The sequence below is a fragment of the Balaenoptera borealis genome (genome assembly GCF_965194805.1).
Source record: "Balaenoptera borealis genome assembly, chromosome: 18".
Lineage (NCBI taxonomy): Eukaryota > Metazoa > Chordata > Mammalia > Artiodactyla > Balaenopteridae > Balaenoptera > Balaenoptera borealis.
The window spans coordinates 5,910,144-5,935,190 of NC_138877.1; the positions used below are offsets into that span (position 1 = coordinate 5,910,144).

Below are 25,047 nucleotides of genomic sequence, written 5' to 3' on the forward strand. Positions count from 1 at the left end.
ATGTACCTGGAGATCAGGTGAGATGATGGCGGACTGGACAGAGATGAGGCAGTAAAGGGAGATGGATGGATTCCACCCCTAAGGTAAACCAAGGAGCCATCCATAAATGGGGCGAGGACTCCCGCTCAGCTCTGCCGGGGGCGTCTCTGGGGGCTCGGTGAAAAAAGCTGATGGAGGAAATTATCAAACGCAAAAATCTTGCACGGGCTGTGGATGGAAACTGTGAGCATTCAAGCACCTGACCCTGTGGGTAATCAGAGAGCAATTAGGTCTCGCTTACTAGATGGAATCTGGGTGCTCCCGGCTCAGATGGGTTTGAAGTGGGTGGGAGTGATTAAGCACAGGCCAGCGGCGGTACCCTGGTGGGGCAATTACAGCTGCAGGAAAATTCGATGATCAGACTGAAGCGAGAGGAGGGCTAATTGGAGAAGCCACGCTGGAATTGCATGATGAGCGGACAACCAAGAAGGGAGGTGTCCCGCGTCTCCCACTGTCCACTGATGGTTCCAGGGGAAGTCGTGGTGGGGGTGGGAGGTGGTCCGAGAACAGATGCTGCAAGAGGGCGAGGACTCTGCTGACAGAGGAGCAAGGACAAAGGTACAGGTGATGCCTGGGGGACCTCTTCTGACTGGTTAGATGATCAGTGACCCCGGAGGCTCCCTGAGGGACAGGGGAGACGGGCTATATTGAGGATGTGGCCAAGGGGTGGAATCTCTCTTGCTCAATCCTACCTTGGCCATCCTTGGGCTGACCTTGGCTCATTCACTTTTTGTTTGAGCCAATATTTGAGAACCTAGTGTCAGTAACAGTTTACAGATGGCTAGCACTTCATGGTTGGCAAAGGTGTTTTACGTGTATTTTCTTGTTAATCCTCACAATCTGTGAAGAAGGTACTATTGTCCTCAATTGGCTGATGAAGAACTGAGGTTCAGAGAGGTCAGTTAACTCGCCAGGTTCCCATATGATGCCCATAACAACTGTGAGAGGAAGGCAGGGCAGGGTCTCCTCTATTTCATAGACTAGGCAAAGCAGGCTGGGGAGAGTTGCCCAAAGTCATACTCAAGTAGTTAGTGGCAATTGGGGCTGAATCCAAAAGTCTTTCTACCGCGTGCCTATAAAAGAAGGAACAGAGCTTCAAGTTAAAGGTGGGTTTCAGGGATGATGTCCTGGTGCTTTGCTTGATCTGCTAGGACAGTGGCCCTAGCTGACCACCTTGGCAGTGCTGGACCAAACCGGGAGAAGTAAACATTAGAAGATAAGGATAAAATCGGGATTAAAGGGACCACATACTGAAGGGCAGTCCACATTCAAGCTATTTTGTCCAGTTATCAGCATAACTACATGCGTTCTTGTCACACTGTGATTTTTGGATAGGAAGAAATTTGTGTGATGGTTGGATGCTGGGTCAGAGTCCCCCTCCTGTCAGAACCCTCTCTGTTCAGATGCCCTCTCCTTAGTGTGAGTTCAGGACTGCCAGGCCTAGAGTTATTCTGTGTAATGTAACTGTGTGTTAGTTATGCTGCATGACAAATCAGCCCCAAATTTAGTGGCGTAAACAAACACACTTTATTATCTCACAATTTCTGCAGGTCAGGAATCTGGGCATGGCTTACCCAGGTTCTCTGCTTCAGGGTCTCTCCCAGGCTGCGGTGAAGGAGTCAGCCAGGGTTAGGGTCTCATCCCAAGTCTGGCTGGGACAGGATCTGCTTCTAAGCTCACACGGTCGTCGGCAGGATTCAGTTCCTCCAGGGCTGCTGGACCGAGGGCCTCAGTTCCTAGTTGGCTGTTGGCCACCCTCAGTTCTTTGCCCTGTGGGCTCCTCCAGTGTGGTTGCTATTTTGTCACAGTGCACAAGCCCAGAAGGGAATGAAGGTCTGTTAGGAAGACGAAAGTCCCAGTGTTTTGTAACCTAATCACATCCCATCGCCTTTGCCTTATGCTATTAGTTAGAAACAATTCACAGGGTCCAGTCTACCCCAAGGAGGGGGTAATCACACAAGGATGTGAATACCAGAAAGCAGTGATCACTGGGAGCCGTCATAGCAGCCTGCCAACCACAACTCAAGGGTAAGAATAGAAGGCATAAGCCAGCAGCAAGTGGGGAAAAAAATAAAGGCTACTAATTTTTTTTTATAACTTTAATTAATTAATTAATTAATTTTTATTTTTGGCTGTGTTGGGTCTTCGTTTCTGTGCGAGGGCTTTCTCTAGTTGTGGCAAGCGGGGGCCACTCTTCATCGCGGTGCGCGGGCCTCTCACTATCGCGGCCTCTCTTGTTGTGGAGCACAGGCTCCAGACGCGCAGGCTCAGTAGTTGTGGCTCACGGGCCTAGTTGCTCCGCGGCATGTGGGATCTTCCCAGATCAGGGCTCGAACCCGTGTCCCCTGCATTAGCAGGCAGATTCTCAACCACTGCGCCACCAGGGAAGCCCAAGGCTACTAATTTTTGATTATGTATTATGTTGAGCCCTGAGCTAAGCACCTCACATGAATTAATTGTCTCATATAAATCTCCCAGCAACATTGTGGCATAGATATCATTATCCCCATTGTACAGATAACACACACTTCAGAGGAATTAAATAACTCTCTCGAGGCCAAATAGGAAATGGTAGAGCCAGGATTCAGAGTTGGGTTGCCAAACTACCAAGCCCATTCGGGGCCTGGAGGGGGCCTGAGCCCGGGGACCCCATTTCCCACCTGAGTGCTTTTACCTGAATTGTAGGAAAAATAGCTAAGAGGAATAAAAATGCTTTGCAAATGCCAGTCTTGCAAACTTCAACCTGGAAAGTCTCAGGTGTTTTACGGAGAGATTAGAGGCAGGAGAGTGTTAAGGTAGGAAAGCGGTTGAGAGGCTGTTTCAGGTGTCCAGGCTCAGAGCAAAGCAAAGCTGGGCAGCAGGTGGGAGGGAACGGACAGGCAGGTGTACAAGCCAGCCAGGCCAGGGATGGGCGAGGAAGGAGGAGGGACAGGGCTGATTGCACTGGTGCGGGTGGGGCCCAAGAGACATCCTTCCCAGAAGCTCCTGGTGACTCCAATGTGCTGCCAGGGTGAGAACCACTGTTCTACATTTTCGTGGGTGGCAGACAGGGTCACACTGCCAATGGCAAGAAAGAGGCAGGGAGCAGGCGGGAGGGAGGGAGGTGTAACCAGGTGGAGATGGTAAGATTTAAGATGGTTTAACTTGCAAATAATGTTGAGTTGGAGGTGACTGCTTGATGTTTTTTACTTTAGTAAAAAAAAAAAAACATCCACTCCTCATTTAGAAATGTGGGATGTTGAAAACACATTGAAGAGTAAACTACAGAGAGGATAGAGGTGGACGATGGATCAGTTCATAGGAAAGAAAAAAAAAGAAAGAAAAGGCACGGCCTGGATTGTATCAGCTTCTTTACGTGCAGAGTTGTTGGGAGAACTAAGAGTTGCTGGTAAATGTGCTTGGCTCAGGAGGTGGCACATAATAAATGGAATTATCGGTTAATACAATCTCATTCACTCCAAGAATGACTCCAATGGTCCAGTTTAAAGGTAAGAAAAGAGATTCAAAGAACTTTATCCAAAGTCCTACAGTTAGTAAATGTAGACTTAGACTTCAAAGTCGGTGCTCCCCGCTACAATACCTCACATCAGAGGGCTGAGCACGAAGACGTGGGTACGGAGAAGAAGGTGTGAAGAACAGTTGGTTAAGGAGATGGGAGAAGTTGGGAAGGCAGGAGCAGAGGCACGGGTCACGGTGTGCGTCGGGAGGCCAAGAGAAGGGCGGAAGAGGAAGACGCTTACCACGCAACCCCGCCACGGCCAGGGGGCAGCGGAATGCGGAGGAGGTAGCCGGAACCAGCACCAGGGAAACCATTTAAGATGTGCAGAGTCGTAGGAGGGATGTCTGCGGACCTGTCCCCTGAAGAGGGGTTGGCCAGCAAAGGAGAAAAGCAGCATGTGGATGCGTGTCCCAGACTCCCTCTCCCAGTCCTCATGATACGCGACAAGACAGGCCATTATCCTCGTGGGAGTGAGTCCCGGTTTGTTTTCACAACTGCACTTCTTTGCAGGGACTGCTCATCACCATCAGACAGGGGCTTGCCAAATGATTCACAGTGATGCAGTCTGTGAAAAGTACACACCTGGGGGAACATCAGACCATCCTGTCACTGTTATCCTCATCCAAGGATGTCCTTTAAACATGTGGTCCCCGTAAACAGAGATACCCATACCATTCAAGCCTCTGAACAGTGCTTCTCAAATTCCAATGTGCGTCAAATCACCTGGAGACCTCTCCGATTCAAGCAGGTCCGAGGTTCCCATTTCTAACGAACGATGCTGCTGACCCGAAGACCACACTCTGAGCAGCAAGGCCTCAGGGCAATGGTCCCCAAACTTGACTGAACGTTGGAATCACCTGGGGAATTTCCAGACTGGATTCCCGTTTCCCACCGACAGAAATTATGATTTAATTGGTCCGGGATATGCTCTGGGCTTGGAAGTTTTAAAAGGTCTCTACGTGATTTTAAGCAAGTTTAGGATGCACTGCCAGGGGGCTTGCAGAGGGAGCATGCAGAGAGCTTGCAGGAAATGAAACCATAAAGAAGACAAACCCAGAATGTAGTAAGAACTGGATAGTTTAGATCATGCAAGGGTAGTACTTTGAAAAGGGTGGTGGCGGATGGGAACACATTTAACAGTCGCCTCGGAGTCCATCACAGGGCCTGCGACTCGCGGGCACCTTTTGCTGGGGGGCGGAGGATGAAGCCCTGGCCACTCTTTCCGCCCTTCCGCTCCTGCCCCAGAACGGGAGGGGTGAGGGCCGGCGAGGGGCTTCTCAGAGCATGCGCGAACGCGGGCCGGAGAGGAGCTTCTCGGAGCATGCGCGACTGCGCCGGCGCTCCAGCCCCGCCCCGCCGGGGCCGCGCTACCGGAAGTGCAGTCGGGTCGCGCGTAGGATCTCCCGGACCGGTCGGTCGCCCTCGGTTCGCGGCACGTGGCTCAGCACGTGGCCGAGTGCCTGGCCCCGGGCACCCTGGAGCCGCCGGCCTCTGTCGCCGAGGCGGTGTCGTCCCTGACCATCGCTGACGCGTTCGTCGCGGCTGGCGAGAGCCTAGCCCCGCCGCCCCCGGCGCCCCCTCAGAGGTTCATCTGCTCTTTCCCCGACTGCAGCGCCAATTACAACAAGGCCTGGAAACTAGACGCGCACCTGTGCAAGCATACGGGGGAGGTAACGAGGCCGAAGGCGTGGCCGCGGGGGGCGTGGCGTCCAGGCCGGGGACTAGTGGTGCGGTGCGCGCCAGGTGGGCGCTGCCCCGAGGGTCCCGCGCGTGGGTGCGCAGACGCGTTCAGCTTTGGCCCCCGGGACCGCACAAGCGAACCAGCTATGCCTTAGGTCAGGGAAGGGCTGGGGAGGTAGACAGGGAGCTCCAGGACCAAGATATCCTTGCCGTGGGCTCAGGGCTCACTAAGCAACACTTTCCCCTTTTTTGACCTTGAGTGGTGGCCAGTCACCACCTCCCCATACGTGTAAATATTTGCAAGGTTGGAATACTCCCACGCCCACCCCCAACCTGCCTTAAAAGGCCCCGCCTCCTGGGACCGGAATGGAGAACTTTAGAGTACTGGAGGTTTGCAAGCAACATGTGTTCGTTCATTCATAGTTCAGTACCATCTTGGCCCGGAGAGCAGCAGATAGGACAGTCATGGCTTCTGCCGTCACGGACCTTATGCTTTAAGCGGGAGGACAACAGAATAAGTAGGAATGCGATGCAGTGAAGAGAGGGCTGCAGGAGGGTGGTTGGGAGAGGCTTCTCTCTTGACCTGAATGAGAAGGAAAGGTCCCAGCCCTGCAGACATTTGAGGGAGAAACAGCCCGGGCAGAGAGAACTGCCAAAGGAGCGTGTGGTCCTGGGGGTGGACGCCGGCCAGTGTGATTGGGTGGGGGAGCCTGAGGAGCAGGTCTGGAGGATCATTTGTAGGCCAGGGTACAGATGGGTTTAGAGCTTGCGTTTTGTTTTGAGGGCAATAGGAAGCCTTTGGAAGGTGACAGGTGAGCAAAGGGCGGCTCATGGAGGCCTAGGAATTGGCCCAGTTTCCCGGGATTTGGCGGAGTCTGGCTTCTCAGGGCCTCAGCTGGAGGCCCTTAACCGGGGTGCTGCAGCTCCTGCCTCTGCTCCTAGCACTTTTCTGACTTACAGGTCATCCCTCCGTGTGTTCTCACGCAGCCCATCCCCCTTCCCCCTGCAGCATTTGCAGGCTGACCATTCCCTCCCCGGGACCTTGTCCAGCTCACTGACCCTTTCCCCTGGCTCCTCTCCCGCCCTCAAGGTTCTCCACGTGCCCCGCCCTCTTGGCTGCTTCTTACCCTGTGACTGGCTTCCTTCATGGCATGCTTTATGCTTCGCCTCCCTCTCTTTCCTCTCGCGCGTTCAACCCCTCTAAATTCTGGGCCCTGTTACCAGGATGTCCAAATTAGACCTTACGTTTCTTTTCAGACTCGTGGGCTGTATTTAGGATATTGGCACTCCCAGCTTCCTGTGAAGGCTGCCCGCTGGTTTCACATGGTATTCCTAGAACAGAATCTGCTGCAGCACTTTGTGAGCAGCTGTGGCATTTCGGTTGTCGCATAACCCCAGGCGGGAGATCCTTGCCTGGCCTCCTGTAGCAGGTGCTTAGCACTTACTGGGTGGAAACCATCTCTACAGACAGAGTCCATGGCTTTGCCCATCAGATAGTTTAGGGCTTGAAGTAACACCAGAGCCACTGACGCAGGCAGGATTGACGTGCTTTTTGTTGCCTTCCTGCTAGAGACCATTTGTTTGTGACCATGAAGGGTGCAGCAAGGCCTTCGTCAGGGACTGGCACCTCAGCCGCCACGCCCTGGTTCACACCGGAGAGAAGCCCTTTGTGTAAGTAGAGAACTGTCTTCAGGCCTCTGAAGTGGGTGGCGTTTGGCACAGAAAATTGGCTGATGACCTTCAAGGTGAAGAAAGTGGAGCTGCTTTCGCCTGCATCTCCTGAGACTGGGTTTGGAATGTGCGAAGAGCGTCGGGGTCTTGTGGGTCATTGCGTGTGATAACTTCAGGGACGCGTTCTTCTGAAGTTGTCTTGAGTTTGCATCCTCTCGTCTCCCTTTAAAGTGTATCCTAAGTGGGAAATCAACCTCGAAAAGTTCAGACCAGATGGAAAATGGTTCCCTGGCAGATTCTGGGCTCTGCATCGTCAGGGTCTTTACGAACCAATCAGCTGCTGGGATAAGAGACATAACGAGAAAGTAGAGCTTTAACAGTTTATCTTCTCTTTCTTTCAATTAAGCCCCCACTTCTCTGCCATGCCAGTGTTAATTTCATTCTTCTCTGACACAGTTGCTCGTTATCTCTGAAAGGATAAATATTACTGCTTTTCTTTTAAATCAGCTACTTTAAAGCAGTGGATCTCAAATTTGGGGTCCATCAAAATCACTTGGAGGGCTTGTTAAGTCACAGATGGGAGCAGCCCGCCTACTCATCAGGAAGGACCAGTTAAAGTATATCCACACCGTGGAATACTATACAGCAGGAAAAAGGAATGCAGGTGTTCCCTGTGAAACTGTAAGAAAATCTCTGGGGCTTATTAGTTGAAAAACCAAGGTTCAGAAGAGGGTGTATTTCAGGCTACTTGTTTGTGTGTAAAAAAGAGCAGGTAAAAAGGGAGGTAGACAGGAAGTCCTGTATTTATATTTGCTTCTGTTTGTATAAAGAAATCCTAAAAGCTACATAGCAAAACTTAAGAACATTGTTGCCTGTCTTGGGAGTGGTGGGAGTCCTGGGTGGGTAGGGGCAGGGGTGGAAGGAACCACGCAGCTGTGTCCCTTTCCATGCTTTTGGTTTCTGAGCTAAGCGACTGTATACTATTTAAAAAACTAAGTCTTAAATAAAAATGGGGCTGGATACGGATGCGCGGGTTGGAGAGAACGGCGAGGGCTACTCCTGCTGGAGCAGGACGACTGCAGTGTCTCTTCCGGCTCGCTCTCCAGCCCAGATCCCTCTCTTTAGCGCCAGATCCCCGAGTCCAGCTGCTTGCTGGGCGGCGTTACTTGGCTGTCTCCCTGGTTCTATGGGGCCTGGGTCCCTGACAGTCCACAAGCTTTGTCTTTGGTCTCGTTCTTGCCAGGCGGCATCACTGCCTGCTTGCTGACCCTCGGGACTCCTCATTCTTCCCTCCTGTCCTCCACAGCAGGAGGTCTGCAAGGGCTGTCCTTACCCCTCAGGGCCTCTCCCCTCCCCCAGCTGCCGGTGTCTCGGTTCAGGCGCTGGCCTGCACGCCTCACTTGAAGGCTGTTTCCCCGGCCCTCTCTCATATCACCCTCCAGATTGCTTCCTTTCCTAAAACTGGGCAGTGGTTTTGAGCGCTGCTTACGTAGTGACCTTTGGGCCTGGGCACTTCGGTGGTCTTGCCCCGTTTGCTGGACTCTGACAGGAAGTGGGGGTCCAGCTCTTCTTAACTGGGCAGCAGCACTCCCACCCCCAACTTTGCCAGGGCGTCTCACGCCCCCTGCCTCTGCTGTTTGGTTCCTGGCAGGACTTTCCTGGCCCTGTCCTGTCCCACAGTGGTGTTGGGTTAGATGTCTGTGTCAGGATTGAAGTCAAGAGTGACGGAAAACTCAGCCCAATAGAGGCTTAAACAGGATAGTGTCTGTTTCTCTTGCATAACTAAGATGCAGAAAGGCCGAGGTGGATAGGGGCTCCTCCTAACTTCCTCTGCAGTCCTCATGGTCCAAGATGGCTGTCGGAGCTCCAGCTGTCACATAAGCATGCCTGCCACCAGGATGGAGGGAGGGGCAAAAGAGGTGTGCCCCCTTTTTAGACACCTTGTGGGAGCTGAGCAGGATGGGCCAGAACTTAGCTGTGGGACCACGCCTCATTACAAGGGAGGCTGGAAGAAGCTCTACTTCTGTTGGCTGTGAACCCAGCTGAAAGTCAGCATTTTGTTCCTGAGGTCAGAAATAGCACGTGTTGGAACTTGGGGTGGGTGGTCTCTGCCACAGCACCCCTCTTGTGTCCTTCCAGTGGGCCTCTGGGCATTTCTCCCACGTCACTCTGCACTGTCGGTCTCCACCTTTCTCTGCCTGTCCCTGCGGATAGCGTGGTGCCTGATAGCGTTATTCGGGGTTTATCGGTGAATGATGGCTACGATGAGGGCTTGTAAAGGAAGTCCTGCTTCATCCATCCGGCTTATGAAGACTCATCACAAAAAGAGCACATGTTAAAAATCACAAAGAATTTAGATAATTCAAGGTCAGGATATAGAAACACTCATTAAGGGAACGAACTACACCAGCTTGGTGATGTGTCACAGGGCCTAATGGTTTATGGTTCTCTAAATATCTGTTTTTTACCTCTAATGATAAGCTGAAACCAGTTTTTTTGTTTGTTTTGTTTTGTTTGAGGTCTTTTTGGAAATGTAGTTTGTAGAGACATTTCAAGCAAAATTAAAGTTACCAGATTCTAAACTGAGAACAATTTAACTTAAGCATGATTTAAGTCTAAGCAGGGTTTGGGCTTTTGGAACTAGTGTTTTTCATCTTCCCTCTGCCCACTGTATAATGTCTGCTGCACTGTGCTTAATTTCAGAAGCCTAACAAGAAAATGCATCTCTTGTTACATATAATCACGTCAAATTGAGAGGCGTTATGTGGTATGGCTTAACACTTTGGAATTTGTTAAAGACTATTTTTTATTATACTTTGGAATAATTAGCTTTTATAAAGTGGGAGGATGTACACATCTTAAAATTTCTCTTCCCTTGGTTTGTTAATATTTTGGTTTACACAATTTCCTAACAGTTGTACAGCTAGTGGCTGTGATCAGAAATTCAACACAAAATCAAACTTGAAGAAACATTTTGAACGCAAACATGAAAACCAGCAAAGACAATATGTAGTAAGTATGAATGATTTTATATGCTTAAATTCTGACTTTTTTTATGTTTTCTGCCTGTGTGTCTAAAATTTTCATCAACCAAATTTTGTCGGTCAAATATCTGAATTTAGTTTGACACTAGCTATCATAATAATGGTTTATTTTGAAAGCAAACTTTTTTGCTAATTAAAGTATATTATTGGTAGACTACCCCAAATGAAACGTTTTTGCTGTTTCATATGTGTTACTTTTCAAAGCTTCTTGAATTTTATAGTAACTAAATGGGTGAAAGTAGCAAGTATGTAATTTCTGCAATACTTTTATCTTGAGAGGATTCTGTTATGAACTGTTCTTGATTTTGTTTTGAGGCTAACAAACCTTTACTTAAACAGTGCAGTTTTGAAGGTTGTAAGAAGACCTTTAAGAAGCATCAGCAGCTGAAAACTCATCAGTGCCAGCACACCAACGAACCGCCGTTCAAGTAGGTACTTTACGTGGGTGAAAACCTCTTAAAGTTCAGGTGGGGATAAGATTAAAATGCATAGGTTGCATACCAATGCTCAGAAACAGTTTCTTAATCAACATTTTCCTGTTAAGTTGTACAGTGTATGCCCATTTATGTATTTGGGGTCTTTCAAAAGTTTGTGCTTTTGTTTCTCTACAAGAAAGATTTAATGTGTTTCAGAATAATTTGTGAAATTAGTACAATTGTGGTTAAGCTTGAAGGGAAGGCTTATGTCTTAACTATTCAAATAGAGCCTGTTCAGTGGTGTGAAATGTCCTTATGAAGATGCTAAGTATTCCTTTCCTGTAGAACAAAGGTATGTGGGCTTAGCCTGCATCAGAGAGGGTTTCAGGAGGAACAGGAAGAGGTGACTGGACGCATTGGAAGACACGTGCCAAGGGCACCTGCTGATGGCCGTCCTGCGAGCCCTGGCTGGCGCTGTGCGCGGCTGGGCTGTCCCCTGCCTGGGGCTTGTTGCCGTGACGTTGCCTGTCCCTGCTTGCAGCTCTGCCGCCTCTTCCTGTGCCGCTGGTGGCCTGAGCGCAGAAGGAGCACCCAGAGGCCGTGCATCTGCTGCTGTGTTTTCTTTTCACACCATCCCATGGCAACATCGTTAGAAAAACTAGACACAAATGACTCAGGATGGCTTAGCTGTTTACCCGAGCCATCTTTCTGTTGCCATGAAAACAGGGTATATTTTCAGAGGTATAAAGATGAAAACTGTTTAATTTGATCACATAAGCAAAAAAAAAAAAAGTAATGACTTTTTTCTCTCAGTTTGTTCTGCCCAAGGCTGGTGAAGTAACTTGCGTTTCACCTACAACGAGGTCTGAATTTGAAATCCCATTTTTATGACTGGTTTGGTCGTGGGAAGAGGAGACTTTGGCAGGATGAGGACAACATGCTATTCAAGTACAGTTCTGTCTGAAAAAGGATCAGCTAATGCTCGTGTGTTGTTGACCCAGGTGTACCCACGAAGGATGTGGAAAACACTTTGCTTCCCCCAGCAGTCTGAAGCGGCACGGGAAGGTCCACGAGGGTAGGTACTGGTGCCCGCTCTGACGGGCACACCAGCAGTAGAGCGTGTGTGTTTAATTCTCTGACTGCTCGAGTCTGTGGTCATCCCGAGAAGCTGAAGCTGCATGGGCAGGGGCTCCCTCTGCTTGTCCAGGTTTTATGCTCTTGACCAGAGAGGTGCTGGGTGTCGTGTCTGCCCTTGCACTCCCTGTTGTTGCTGTTGAGAGTTAACGTTTATTGTTTACAGCCGTGCCTGCTTACGCTTCTTACTTGTGAAAGGGTTGGAACTCCAGCCGTGGCTTTGCTGCTTCAGCTGCTTTTAACCTCTTCTCTTTTCTTTCCTTGTTGGCATTCAAAGGACTTGGATTATAGTTTGAGGTTTTTGGAGTAATCAGATTGTAACTTTTTTCAGAAAGACTTGATTAAGCCAACAGCTTGAATCTCTTTTGTTTCCCTGAAGGATTTTTGATACATATTCCAGTTTCCCAAGCCTTAGAATTTATATGACTTTTTAAAAAAATTAATTAATTAATTTATTTATTTTTGGCTGTGTTGTGTCTTCGTTGCTGCACGCGGGTTTTCTCTAGTTGCGGCGAGCAGGGGCTACTCTTCATTGCGGTGCGCAGGCTTCTCCTTGTGGTGGCTTCTCTTGTTGGGGAGCACAGGCCCTAGGCGCGCGGGCGTCGTTAGTTGTGGCACGTGGGCTCAGTAGTTTTGCCTCGCGGGCTCTAGAGCGCAGGCTCAGTAGTTGTAGCACACGGGCTTAGTTGCTCTGCGGCCTGTGGATCTTCCCGGACCAGGGCTCAAACCTGCGTCTCCTGTATTGGCAGGCGGATTCTTAACCACTGCATCACCAGGGAAGTCCCTTTTTTTTTTTTTTTAAGACAAGAGACTAGTAGTTGAGTCTTTTAGTTTCTATCTGGTATTTAATTGGGTGAAGCTCAGGCTGACTGTTACACTGACTAATCCAGTTCTAGTGCTTTGCACAGTGTCCATTTTTGTTCACAGAGTTTTTCTCTGGAATCTTCTGTTTTCTTTTCTCCCTTAGCTGCTTCTTCCTAGTTCTTTTGTGCAGCGTGAAATTTACAAGATATTGACACTACAGGAAGCTGGGGGTGGGCACGGTTATCCTTGGTGGTTTATCCAGGGCAAAGGGCTGAGTAAAAAAAGAGGCAAAGGTAAAGCAGGGGGAGGGGAAAGGGGCCTTGAGCCATGGAGGCGGGGATGGGGGGGGCATCACAGCAGCCGGGAGTCCGTGGGCTGTGTACCCAACCCACTGACAACAGGAGAGGGAGGGCCTCCTCGTGCAGCCCTGCTGAAGGGAGAGCCTATATGAAGAACCTTGACATGCAGTTGTTTGGTTTTACTGTAAAATAAACTTTTTTTAGTTTTCATAGCTACCTCTTGAGACTAACAGGATATTGGGAAGTAGGAGCAAAATTATATAGGCATGCAAGTTTCCTTGCAGACTAATTTATTTTTGATAATTTGCTTGTTTTTTATGATAATTATTTTCTTTTCAATCTAATTATAATTGGTGTTTATGCCGAGTATTCACAAAAGGCAATGCACCAATCTGTTGTTTTTTTTTTTTGAAATAGGCTATATATGTCAAAAAGAATGTTCTTTTGTGGCAAAAACATGGACAGAGCTTCTGAAACATGTGAGAGAAGCCCATAAAGGTAAGGCAGGCATGAGGGGCATGATATAAATATCTGCTCCTGTGGAACTGGTTGAGTGCTTTTAAAGGGTGAAACATTAAATATGCCCTTGAAAATACAGAGTTTCTATAGTATGTCTGGTAAGTGCTGCATACCTCAGCTGTTTGACATGTGAGCAGAGATCCGTGGTCCTGGGCCGAGGCCTGTGCGCATTTTAAAGGCTCGGGCCAGTGAGGCCCCCGGGGAGGCACTGGCTGGTGTCTGCGGGGCAGTGTGGGAAGCGTGCCCTGTGTGTTGGGGGACATGGAAGAAAACTGGTCCGTTTAACTCCCTCCCCTTGCTGCGCCCCCGGGTGGAGAACCCCTGCTGCTTGCAGAGGAAAACAGGGACTTCATGTCATGTAGGAACTTGGAAGAATTGAGGCACACTTTCAAGCAGTAAAAACTGGAGTTAGTTTCCTCCCAGATTTCTGATTTATGTGTCATAAGGTTTTGGGCATCGAGTACGTCGCTTGATATTCCATATTAGTTTTTCCAGCATGGTAACACCTGGGAAGTGGGCTCAGTTTGCTTGTCTGCTCCCCCAGAGGACATAACATGTGACGTGTGCCAGAAAACGTTTAAGCGCAAGGATTTCCTGAAGCAGCATATGAGGATTCACGCCCCGGAGAGAGACGTGTGTCGGTGCCCCAGGGAAGGCTGCGGCCGCACCTACACCACCGTGTTCAACCTCCAGAGCCACATCCTCTCGTTCCACGAGGAGCAGCGCCCGTTCGTGTGTGAGCACGCCAGCTGCGGCAAGACATTTGCCATGAAGGTGAGCGCCCCGCCCGGCGCCGTCCTTGGGGGCTGCTGGGCTCCAGGGAGCCTGGCCCCAGGCGGCAGGTGGGGAGGCTGGGGGGACTCCGGCCCTTCACTCCTGCTCCAGCAGGAGCGGCTCTCCACCAGACTCGGCGAACAGACAGATCGCCCCTGCCAGTCGTGCTCAAAGTCTGGCCCTCAGCATCGCCAGGGAACTTGCGAGAAATGCACATCCAGGCTCCGCTCCAGACCCACTGAATCGGAAGTTGTGGGGATGGGCCCAGTCATTTGTATTTTAACGAACTTTCCAGGTGATTCTTACATGATGGAATTTGAGACCCAGTGGCCTCTGGTACCATATGCTTATTATTTATGAGTCTGCTGATATTTGGGGTGTCCTTTTGGGCTGCCATCATCTGGAGATTGAGAAGGGGAGCAAGAGACAAGGACATGGGGGACCTTAGAGCTTCGGGACACTTGTCTAGACTTGGAGACCGTGACTCCAGGTGGAGGGGCCCGTGCGGCTCCGAGGACCCGCGCCCGGTTGGTGCCCTCACAGGCGCTCGTGGGAACAATGGTAGAGACTGAAGTGGGGGTGAGGCTGGCTTAGCCCAGCCCAGGCCGTGAGAAAACCACGGACCTGCTGGTGGTCAGTGTTCGTGCCAAGGACAGCAGGACGGGGGTCAGGTTTTCCACTGGTGTTTGGCGATGCTGATGACACGGATTCAGTTGGAAGAGCCTCCTTCAGCTCGGAAGGGTTTTCAGAACTGGACCCCCACACCCCTTACTATGAAAGAACTAGGAAGCCACAGGCACACGTGGTGAGAATGTATACATTCCTAAGCTGGGTCCTTGGAAAAGGCAGTGATTTTAGTCCAGGATTTAAGGAACAGCTCTGCTCCAGTGGTAGAAGTCAGATCCCTCAACAGAATGTAACAGAAAGAAGGCTGTCCGTTTATTTAAATGACTTATGGGGTTTTCATATTAGCAGACACCAAATACCAAGTGGCAGTGTTTTACGAATAAAACTTTTTCTTTTTCCTTCATTGTAGCAGAGCCTCAGCAGGCATGCCGTTGTGCATGACCCTGACAAGAAGAAAATGAAGCTCAAAGTAAGTTGAGACTTAGCAAGCTGTTAATTTTAAAACATGAATTGCTTAAACTAGATGCAATCTGTTTAGCATATTTTCAACTACTTGTTACTGTGTGAGGCTGTACTACTATACAAAGCAATTGTGTGGATTTCACTTTCTTTCTTTACGACAGTATTTCTGTTGTTGTATACACTGCGGTAGTTGTACACCTGATAGGTACACGATTCCAGTAGTTTTTGATTTTGAATTCGAGTTACAGTCGTCCCTTGGTATCCATGGGGAATTGGTTCCAGGAACCCCCAGGATACCAAAATCCGCAGGTGCCCAAGTAAAGTTATATGAGGATTTTCGACTGCGCAGGTGTGCACGTGCCTAACCCCCCCCCCAAGTTCAAGGGTCAGCTGTATTTGCATATAACCTCCACGCATGCTCCATATACCTTAAATCATGTTACTTACCATACCTAATACAATGAAAATGCTATGTAAATTGTTGTCAGCACACGGTAAATTCAAATTTTGCTTTTTGGAACTTTCTGGATTTTTCTTTTTCTAAAATATTTTTGATCAGCTGTTGGTTGACCCGCAGATATAGAGGCCTGCCTGTAATCTGTCTTCCTTATTCCCAAAGGTGAGACCATCTCATGAAAAACGGAGTCTGGCCTCTCGGCTGAGTGGGTACATTCCTCCTAAAAGGACACAGGACCAGGGTGTGTCTTTGCCCAGAAACGGGGAGACTGAACTGCCTTCTGAACTGCACTAAAGGCAAGGTGCCCTCCGCCGTGGCGACGCTGGCCCCAGCTACACACCAGACTGCTTTGTTTGAAGGACCGCAGACCAGCCAGCTCAGTTATTTTCTCTCAGAAGCACGTTTTTATTAAAATCACTGGTGCAGAGCATTGGATGCTCCGTGGTTTCCATTTTCTCTGTTCAGAGCGTCTCCTCTCTGGGTCCCCTGAGCTGATCTGCACGCGTTCTCTTCCTTTTGGCTCAAGGGACGAAGCACACACATCACAGCCTTTCCCCCTCTGATGGGCTGTGGCCTGGATGAGAAGGTAGCTATTCCAGGCATAGTCTGGAGTATTTGATTACATATCTCCTCCTAGAAAAGGAAAACAGCCAAAGACTAATTTAAAACCAACATCTTTGATTCTTCCCCATGTTAATGCTCTAATATGCATAAAAACCAGCATGCTTGAATTGCTGCTATTTAAGGGATTTGCTGAATCGAATCGTACATACCTGGTTAAGCTGACTGAAACCTGTACAATAAGCAGGTAGTTATACAAACTCCATGTAACTAGGCTAATGCACTAAAGGCTTGATAGTTTTAAATCCCGTCATGGCACTGAGGGGCTATGTTTGGCCCAGACCACCCTCTCGAAAAAAGTGCAAAGCAGTGGGTTTGGGCACTGGCAGAACCCCTCCTTTTCCCCCAGGTTGTCAGCCCAGTGCCGTTCCCAGCACTCATTCACAGAGTCATTGGGGTGGTTAGAAAAATACAGACAACTCAGTTCTAGAGATTCTGGATCAGCTGGGCTGGGCCAGGCCCTAGGCCTGAGTCATTCTAACGTGGAACTAGGGTTGAAAACCGCTGGAATAAATGCTGCCTTTTAGATGCTGCAAGTTGTCTAACTCCAAAAGCAAAGTAGATACTCCACAGACTTATCCTGGGACTGTAAACTGATAGACACTTTCTAGAAGACAATTTGACTTTATATGGAATGCTGCTTATAGGCCTTTATAAAGAGGAAACAGACTTTAAAAGATGAACCCATAAAGTTTCTAACTTTCCTATTTAAGTGTTGGATAATCTACAATTTGTAAAATAGAATAGCATATAGCTTGTAAGTTATAAACGAGTTTTTTTTTTATAAATTTTATTTTTTTTGGCCGCATTGGGTCTTTGCTGCTGCACGCGGGCTTTCTCTAGTTGCGGCGAGCGGGGGCTACTCTTCATTGCGGTGGCTTCTCTTGTTGCAGAGCATGGGCTCTAGGTGCGTGGGCTTCAGTAGTTGTGGCTCGCGGGCTCTAGAGCGCAGGGCTCAGTAGTTGTGGCTCGAGGGCTCTAGACCGCAGGATCAGTAGTTGTGGCGCATGGGCTTAGTTGCTCCATGGCATGTGGGATCTTCCCGGACCAGGGCTTGAACCCGTGTCCCCTGCATTGGCAGGCAGACTCTCAACCACTGCGCCACCAGGGAAGCCCTGTGAACTAGAGTGTTTTCAAGTGGTGAAGTATTTATGCTACAATGGATAAAGTAACATGTACATTTTGCATTTTGAAAAACAAATTGGAAAGCTACTACCGTCAGTGGGTAGGATTAGTAGTTACTTTTCTTTGCCTTTACATTTCCCAGATTTTCTGCAGTTGTATTTTTAAGATCAGAAGGAAAACAAAGACACACAAGCAGTCAGTCTCACCTGCTTTACTTACCATTCTGTTTTCTGGCTCTTCTGTATCCTTCCCTTTCTTTATTGTAATTTGAACTTTGTACTTTTTCTCGATCCACTGCTGAATCTGTTTACTCTTTGTGTCCAAATCATGTTGTCCAATATTTGAAGAAAAAGTCAGTTCCTTTGTCAGGGTGGGTCCTGGTTTGAAAGAGTGAGACTTGGTGCTAGTCTGTGAGGCCTGTGCTGCATCACGTGCTCGTCCTAAGTCTGCATTGCTGCGCGGGCCCTAGAAGTCCTCCTGTCCGGTGGTCTCACATGCCAGTAAACATTTAAACACAGGAGACAGACACAGGTAAAATACCAATTTTTTACCTGCCAAGTAAGAGTATTTCAATATGGAATGCTTCTGTTTATCGTTACCATTATCTGATGAAAGAACAAAGGAATGGTCCTTTAAAAGGAACCAGTTAATCCTTATTCTTATTTTGGATGGTGGGTAACAGGTGTTTTTATTATATTTTTTCTTTAGGCTTTCTTTTCTTATTATATTTTTTCTTCTTTAAATAGAAGTAATTTTTCTGAAAAGGAGTGCTTTTATTAACACCTCTTTGCTTCCTTACAGCTCTTACCAGCTGGTCTGAGTTCTCTGTCAGCCCTTCAGCCGTCTCTGAACCAAGCTTCTCGGGCTGTTCACCTTTTGTTTTTTAAACGTGACATAGTTTGATGTCCTTATCACCCTAGCTGGCCTCTTCTGGATAGTTTTTGTTTTCCAGTCAACATCCCTGTTGTTAAATGTCGTGTCAGAAAATTGACACGTGGCCTTACCGTGCAGCTCTGGAACCAGCCTTCTGACCTCTGTCTCAGTGTGTTTTCCATAATGATCAGTGCTTACTAGGAATCATGAAAAGCAAACCTCTTCACGTAATATCCAACTCACGGCTTCTGTACGGTTTAAATGACAAGTGAGCTGACAAATACGTGAGCGTTCCTACCCTTACTGTGACGAAACGGGCATGGGGCACGCTCCAGGAATCACTTCAGAGTTAGGGAGCGCCTCTGTGTGATTAACTGCACACATCCCCCCCCCCCCCCCACTTAGAGATGACGGGAGCAGGGGAGGAGGGTGCCCCGACAGGTGAGCGGCCCAGGACAGGACCAGGAGCCCGTCACGCCTGAGCGCCACTCTGCCGGGCCCGGCTTTGGGAGGCCACGCAGCTAACGGGGGGGTTAAGGGTTCCCGTTACTTTGGTCGTGGTCACCTTGTTTTCCCCTCATTTTACACAGGTGTAGAGGACGACATGACGGACACAAGAGTAGCAAGGAAAAGAAAAAAGGGATAGAAGTAAGTGGACGAAAAAGACACTGGAAACGGTGGTGAAAGGACGTCTCAGTTTCTCACTGCCCCGTTGTCATAGGGGCCCTGGCAAATGCCAGACCTCAGCTGCGGATCTGCAGTCGTGAGGCGCTCGGGGGCAGACAGCAAGGTACCTACCAGGCTTGGGCTCGGCCCTCTCCATCCCTCTGCGCCGGAGCCGCTCCTGGTAGATCTGCGTGCCCGTCATGAGCTGGTACCGCGGGGGCTCGGCGCTGGGGTCCCTCGGCACCAGCCGCAGGTCCTGCTCGGCCATGAGCCTGATCACGTTCGCTCGGTGCATGGGGCCCAGGTCGTTGCCCTTCTCGTCCAGCACCTGAATGATGCGCTCGTTAATTTTTCTTCCAACGTTACGAAAAGCTGTTTCATTCTTTTTTTTCTTTTCTCTCTTGTCCTGGGTGTCTTCAGTACTAAAAGCTTTTGCGTGAATGAGGCAGGACGGTCTTGGGGCAGAGGCAATGTGGGATGGCTCCGCCAGTGCCGTCTTTTGTACGACGTATTTACCCAAACATCTTCTAATGCAAGTATTTTCCGTTTTTATAGTTTGTAATGTTAACCTCTTTAGAAAAAGGGCAGCCATCCTAAAAAGCAGGGAGAAAAGCTCACTGAAGTCCGATCGCTCATTCCCGTGGGCCGGTGCTGTGGAGCATGGAGGGCCTGTGCGAGCCTGTGGGAACCTCACCTGTGAACATTGCAGGTCCGTGCACAGGAAACGTCAAAGTTATCTTAGTTGACCCCGTTCCCCATGGATCTCATAGTGCCAGCTCCAAAAGCAGGTGTCACCCTAAGGGTTTATTTAGGATGATGCAGAATCTTGAATCCCTGCTGACTCACAGACACCTCTTCGTGAACGTAATGAACAACTTATCAATACATCTGATGGCCTACAAAAGGTAAGAACACTGTTATGGGAAGGGGGACCCTCCAGGAAGACAGCGGACCCCCTGGAAGAATGAACTGGGACTCTCAGAAAGGAAATGCCCCGACATTAAAGGGGCCTCATAAACTACATCCATCACTCACAAGGCAGGTGCTGCATCCCTGCCAAAGGTGAGCTAAAGCGCCAGGCGCGTGTGGTCTGACTTCATGGCTACGAACGCTGCACTTAGAAGGGGCATTCTGATGTTTTAGTTGCTTGTCCACCATAATAAGTGTCCCTCCTACCATCCACACGACAGGTAGACCTGAGAAGTGTCTGAGGGAGTGATGAGAGGACCCGTTCATCTCATCTAGGGTTTGCTGAGAAACACGAGAGAATCAAGAACTCAGAGAGGTAGGTGTGTGCGGCTCGTCAATGAGAGAGAAGAGGATGCGGTGCCTTAGATGGTGCTTCTCAGACAAGGCTCCCTGGGGCACCTGCTCGAGCATCACCTGGGGTGTTTGTTCAGACTGGAAGCTCCCTCTGGTCCAGCTTTGATCCCACTGGGCTGGGTAACCCACCCCTCCTACCCATCACCACCGACCACGCCCACTGTCGACCAGTGACATGGGGGGGGGGGGATGAACAGCAAACTATGGAAAGTGATGGGAGGCGCACATTCTCACCTCCCTCCCCTGCAGGTCTGTCACTCTGGCTCCAACCCCCCAGCCCCGCCCCGAATGCCACCCTTGCAGAGATAACTGCCCACCCAGCTCCTCCACGCAGATGCCCAGCGGGCACCCTCAGGTCAGCACGGCCAGAGCTGAATTCCACCTGCCCCTGCTCCCCGCTCTGTCCTCCCGTCTGCTGTCCTCGCATACACCCTCTGACACTCAGGCCCAAGACAGCTGAGTGATCCTTGACCCTTCTTTTTCAGCAGATCCCATTGTTCGCCCTCTAAAAATCAGCAGGATCTAAGCACTCCTCGCCTTCTCCCTTGCTGTCTATCGCCTGCCCCTGAAATGCCATCGTCTCTCACCGGGATCAGGTCCCAGCCTCCTGACCACCCTCCCCGCTGCTGCTCCTGCCCCTTAAAACGTGGAAGTCAGGCCGCGGCGCTCCTCTGCTCACAGCCCTCCGCGGCCCCCACCTCCTCCAGAGCCCCCGGGACCAGGCCCCCACCCACCCCTGCCCACAGCACCCACCCCGCTTCTTGCGCTCCCTGCGCCAACCGCATGGGCCTCCTGCTGTTCCTGTGAACGCCGGACGCGCCCTCCCCCCAGCCCCCGCCCCAGGTGGGATCCTCTCCCTCAGACGATGCCAGCTCATTTACTTCTCGGCGAGGCCTTCCCTGTCCACTCTGTCAACGGCACATCCCATCCTTTCAAACCCACGACCTTGCCTTTTAAAGAGATTCACTGCCGACATACATTGATCTACACATGAACACTCAACAGTCTTTCCTCACTGGAACGTAAGCTTCGTGAGAAAACGTCACGTGTCTACTTCGTTCGCCGCCGTGCTCCTCACACTGGCGCCTACAGCCTGTCTCAGTACGTACAGCCGTCCTCGGTATCCACGTGGGACTGGTTCCAGGACACCTGGCACGGACACCAAAATCCAAGGATGCTCAAGTCCCTTATATAAAGTGCTGTAGTGTTTGCACGTAACCTATGCACACCCTCCTGTACACTTCGAATCATCTCTAGATTACTTATAATACCTAATACAATGGAAATGATATATAAATAGTTGCCTGGCACAGTTGCTTTTTGGAACTTTCTGGCAATTTTTTCTCTTTCGAGTATTTTCAGTCATGGTTGCAGCCACGGATGTGGAACCTGTGGATACGGAGGGCTGACCGTATGTGCCGAATGACTGCGTGAGCCCAAGGAAACGGCCAGGAGGCAGGCGGCGTCTGCAGGCAAGTCTCCAGGTCGTCAGGTACACCAGCGCCCCCCACTGCAGATGCGCCGTAAGAGCGCTCTTGTTATTCTAGAGATACTGAACTTTCCTCCGTATATTTTCTTCCTTTGTTCAAAAGCTAGGGCCCTTTTTTCCAGGAGTATTCAATCATACCACTGTGTCAGTTTTCTTCTGGTGCTTTTCTATAGTATCGTGAGAAGATATTGTCAGATTTATGAATAAACCTTGAATAAAATGATCCATGCTTTACAAAAAAAAAAAAAAAAAAAAATTCCCAGCTGGCATTTTAAACGTCCACCAACCTCAGTGAGATCTACGGCCAGACATTTCATCCACAATGAATGGACTACCTGATGGTCATTAACTGGGGATGCAGATGCTGTAAAGCCTCCACAGTGGGATTGAACTGGGTTTTAAATAGCTGAGATACTTACTGCTCAGTAACAGACACTCAGATACTTGTTGCCACGTGGCGGGAGCTGGCAAACCAAACAGAAAAGTCTGAAGACACCGGAGAAGACTCTTCCATTTATCCTCAGAAAAAGGGCAGCAGCAGCAAGTCCCAGATTTCCCTCTGAGTCAGGATGAAACTAGCGGTTACAGACGAACGCTAGCGTGCCCTGTGTAATGCGTTATCAACACGTTACACAGAAAATACTACTGTAATAGGTAGGATTTTGTAAAACAAGGAAGCGAATAAACTAGGCACAGGAGAAAGATGAAAAGAAATTTAAGAACCCTGAGGTTTCCTTAAGGTTGAAGACACAGTAATTTTCTTTCCCCTATTCTTCCTAATTACCATTATTTCTCTAATTTTTTATAAGGAGGAAGTATTTTTTATACTAATAAATTCTGTTTGTTTACAAAATAAAAACTATTTCAGAAAGATAATGTAGTTTTTTTTTAAAGCTTTAAAAATACTCTCCAAGAAGAGGAAAAGGTAAAGAGTAGAAAAATTATTATAATAACAATAATTGAATATAATATATAAATATATAATTATTATATAATTATATTTTATATATTATGATATATAATGTATAAATTATACATTATATAATTTATATAAATTATAAAATTTATAAAAATAAATTATAAAATGTATTATAATATTATACTATATAAGTATATAATTATATAATAATTATAATAATTAATATATAATTATTAATGTAATAATTAAAAATGATTATTATTTACCTTTACTTTTTTAAAGGTTCTTTGCTATTATTCAAATTTTAAAAGGCTTTAAATTTTCTTGACTTACACAGCAATTATGCTTCAACACTAGCTAAATTTTGGCTTTGGATCAGCAAAGAGGAAGATAACACCTGTTTCTTCAAAATAAACTCTTCATAGATAAAAATATAAATAACAGAGTTAGGGAAAAACCTGTGATATGAAATTTGAATTGGAAATATCAACATAAATTCAAGTAATTGAGAAACTTCTTATTAGGAAAATTCTCAAGCATATACAGAAAAAACAGCAAAATAAAGGTCTAAGCACCCATCACTCAGCTCCTTGATTCGCAGCATGTGGTCCAACAGGCTTTCTCTCCACCAGCAACTACTCCCGGGACCCCAGCATCCGTGAACTACTTCCGAGTAAATCCTGTGTCATCAGTAAACACTCCAGTAAGAGCTGAGGACTCTTGTATATTTTGAATAAACACAATAACACATTCCCAACTGATAATCAGTCCTCTATATGTTCAAATATCCAGTCTTCAGGTTTCCCTGATAGTATTACCATTTTGTTTACATTTTATTTACGCTTTGATCATATGAAGAGACTCCCACGGGCCAAATGTGTGATAATTTAAACATCAGTGACTGAAATTCATTTCAACACACCGAATATGCAAAAATCTATGAAAAAGAAACAGCCACAACTGTATGTGACTGCTACCCTGACTCCTTACTCTGGAAACTGGTCATTGAAAAAGAACGAAGCGTTTATCCTACCTCTTTAAGAAGAACTGTCATCACCCCTAGTTGATGAAGAAAAGCGTCCTTTAGAGGAGAATGCCAGCTAATACATGGAGAAGAAAAGTAAAAGTAATTTGAAAACCACCATTTTGCCACCTCCAATCAAATCACTGACTCAGGCAAGGATGGATGCAAAAATCATTAGGTAAAAAGCTGATGAGGAAACAAGGTATTCAAGAGGTGCCAAAGGGTGACCCAAAGAATACTTCCAGACTGAAGCGGGAAATGCGCGCTCTGGCTGTCACCCCGTAACAGAGGTCAGACTCAGCATCCTGACAGTCTAACACTCACCTCTTCACGTGATGGATGGTCCTTCCGTGAAGCAGTCCTGCCAGAAAGGTTAAACCTGAACCGCGTCAAGCCTCTAGACTTAGCGTCTAGTTTCCAAGGATACAAGGGCCAGACTAGAGAGGAATGAATGAGATGACACTACAAGGAAACAGTCTGACAAGTCCAGACTGTGGGACAAAACCACTGCCCTCAAGTCTTAAAAAAAGAAAAGTCAGTGTCCCTGGGAACTTGAATTAAAAGACTATGGAGGGCTTCCCTGGTGGCGCAGCGGTTGAGAATCTGCCTGCCAATGCAGGGGACACGGGTTCGAGCCCTGGTCTGGGAAGATCCCACGTGCCGCGGAGCAACTCGGCCCATGAGCCACAACTACTGAGCCTGCGCGTCTGGAGCCTGTGCTCCGCAACGGGAGAGGCCGCGACAGTGAGAGGCCCGCGCACCGCGATGAAGAGTGGCCCCCGCTTGCCGCAACTAGAGAAAGCCCTCACACAGAAATGAAGACCCAACACAGCCAAAAATAAATAAATTAAAAAAAAAAAAAAACACTATGGAGACATATGGGACTTCCCTGGTGGCGCAGTGGTTAAGAATCCACCTCCCAATGCAGGGGACACGGGTTCGAGCCCTGGTCCAGGAGGATCCCACATGCCGCGGAGCAACTAAGCCCATGTGCCACAACTACTGAGCCTGTGCTCTAAAGCCCATGAGCCACAACTACTGAGCCCACATGCAACAATTACTGAGCCCACAAGCCACAACTACTGGAGCCTGTGCTCTGCAACAAGAGAAGCCACTGTAATGAGAAGCCCACGCACCGCAACAAAGAGCAGCCCCTGCTCACCGCAACTAGAGAAAGCCCACGCGCAGCAGCCCACGTGCAGCAACGAAGAACCAACAGCGGCCAAAAATAAATTAATAAATTTTTTAAAAAAATTAAAAGACTGTGGAGACATAATCATAAAATTCAGTGTGTTTGAGAAAAAAGCAACCAAAAAGACATATGGGGGTAAAGGGAGAAATATCTGCATATGGGCTAGATTCGTGATGGATTAGATACTATCAGAGAAGTATTGTTAATTTTCTCAACTGTGGAAATGGCATTCTTAGGAACTCCTTAGGGAGCGTGTCATGACATCTGCAGCTTACTTTGAAATGGTTCGGCAGAAAATATAAATGCAATTATGGCAAAATCCGCAGACTCTAGGTTATGGTTATATGAGTGTTTACTTATTAATCTTTCAACTTTTCTGTATGTTTAAAT

At 48.3% G+C, this 25,047-nt stretch overlaps 2 protein-coding genes and 1 long non-coding RNA gene across 7 annotated transcripts in view; 2 read left to right on the forward strand and 1 right to left on the reverse strand.

Moving 5' to 3' along the window:
* Positions 1 to 15,855, forward strand: GTF3A (general transcription factor IIIA; the record flags this gene model as incomplete). Its single annotated transcript, XM_082365769.1, has 11 exons — positions 1 to 17; positions 4,784 to 4,793; positions 4,936 to 5,208; positions 6,789 to 6,889; positions 9,805 to 9,901; positions 10,273 to 10,361; positions 11,351 to 11,424; positions 13,004 to 13,084; positions 13,650 to 13,879; positions 14,916 to 14,975; positions 15,588 to 15,855. 11 exons carry the CDS (start codon positions 1 to 3, stop codon positions 15,717 to 15,719), a joined length of 1,164 nt encoding a protein of 387 aa, XP_082221895.1. The 3' UTR covers positions 15,720 to 15,855.
* Positions 15,807 to 25,047, reverse strand: part of MTIF3 (mitochondrial translational initiation factor 3) — a 13,889-nt gene continuing 4,648 nt past the window's right edge. The window contains exons 2-5 of one of the 3 annotated variants that reach the window (XM_082365130.1): positions 19,405 to 19,606; positions 18,843 to 19,327; positions 17,391 to 17,548; positions 15,807 to 16,058 (exon numbers count right to left, since the gene is read on the reverse strand). In XM_082365130.1, coding sequence (XP_082221256.1) covers positions 15,840 to 16,058; positions 17,391 to 17,548; positions 18,843 to 19,302 — 837 coding nt within the window. In that variant the 5' untranslated portion in view covers positions 19,303 to 19,327; positions 19,405 to 19,606 and the 3' untranslated portion in view covers positions 15,807 to 15,839. Of the gene's footprint in view, positions 16,059 to 17,390; positions 17,549 to 18,842; positions 19,607 to 25,047 lie in introns of all 3 variants that reach the window. The other 2 variants (XM_082365129.1, XM_082365131.1) reach the window with 2 other exon arrangements.
* LOC309615473 lies at positions 19,613 to 21,935 on the forward strand. Of its 3 annotated transcripts, none has more exons than XR_014236847.1 (5): positions 19,613 to 19,995; positions 20,283 to 20,388; positions 20,519 to 20,629; positions 20,993 to 21,134; positions 21,387 to 21,935. It is a non-coding gene; the product is annotated as an uncharacterized lncRNA (long non-coding RNA). The 3 variants fall into 3 exon arrangements; XR_014236848.1 differs by having other exon boundaries at positions 20,522 to 20,629; XR_014236846.1 differs by having other exon boundaries at positions 20,283 to 20,629.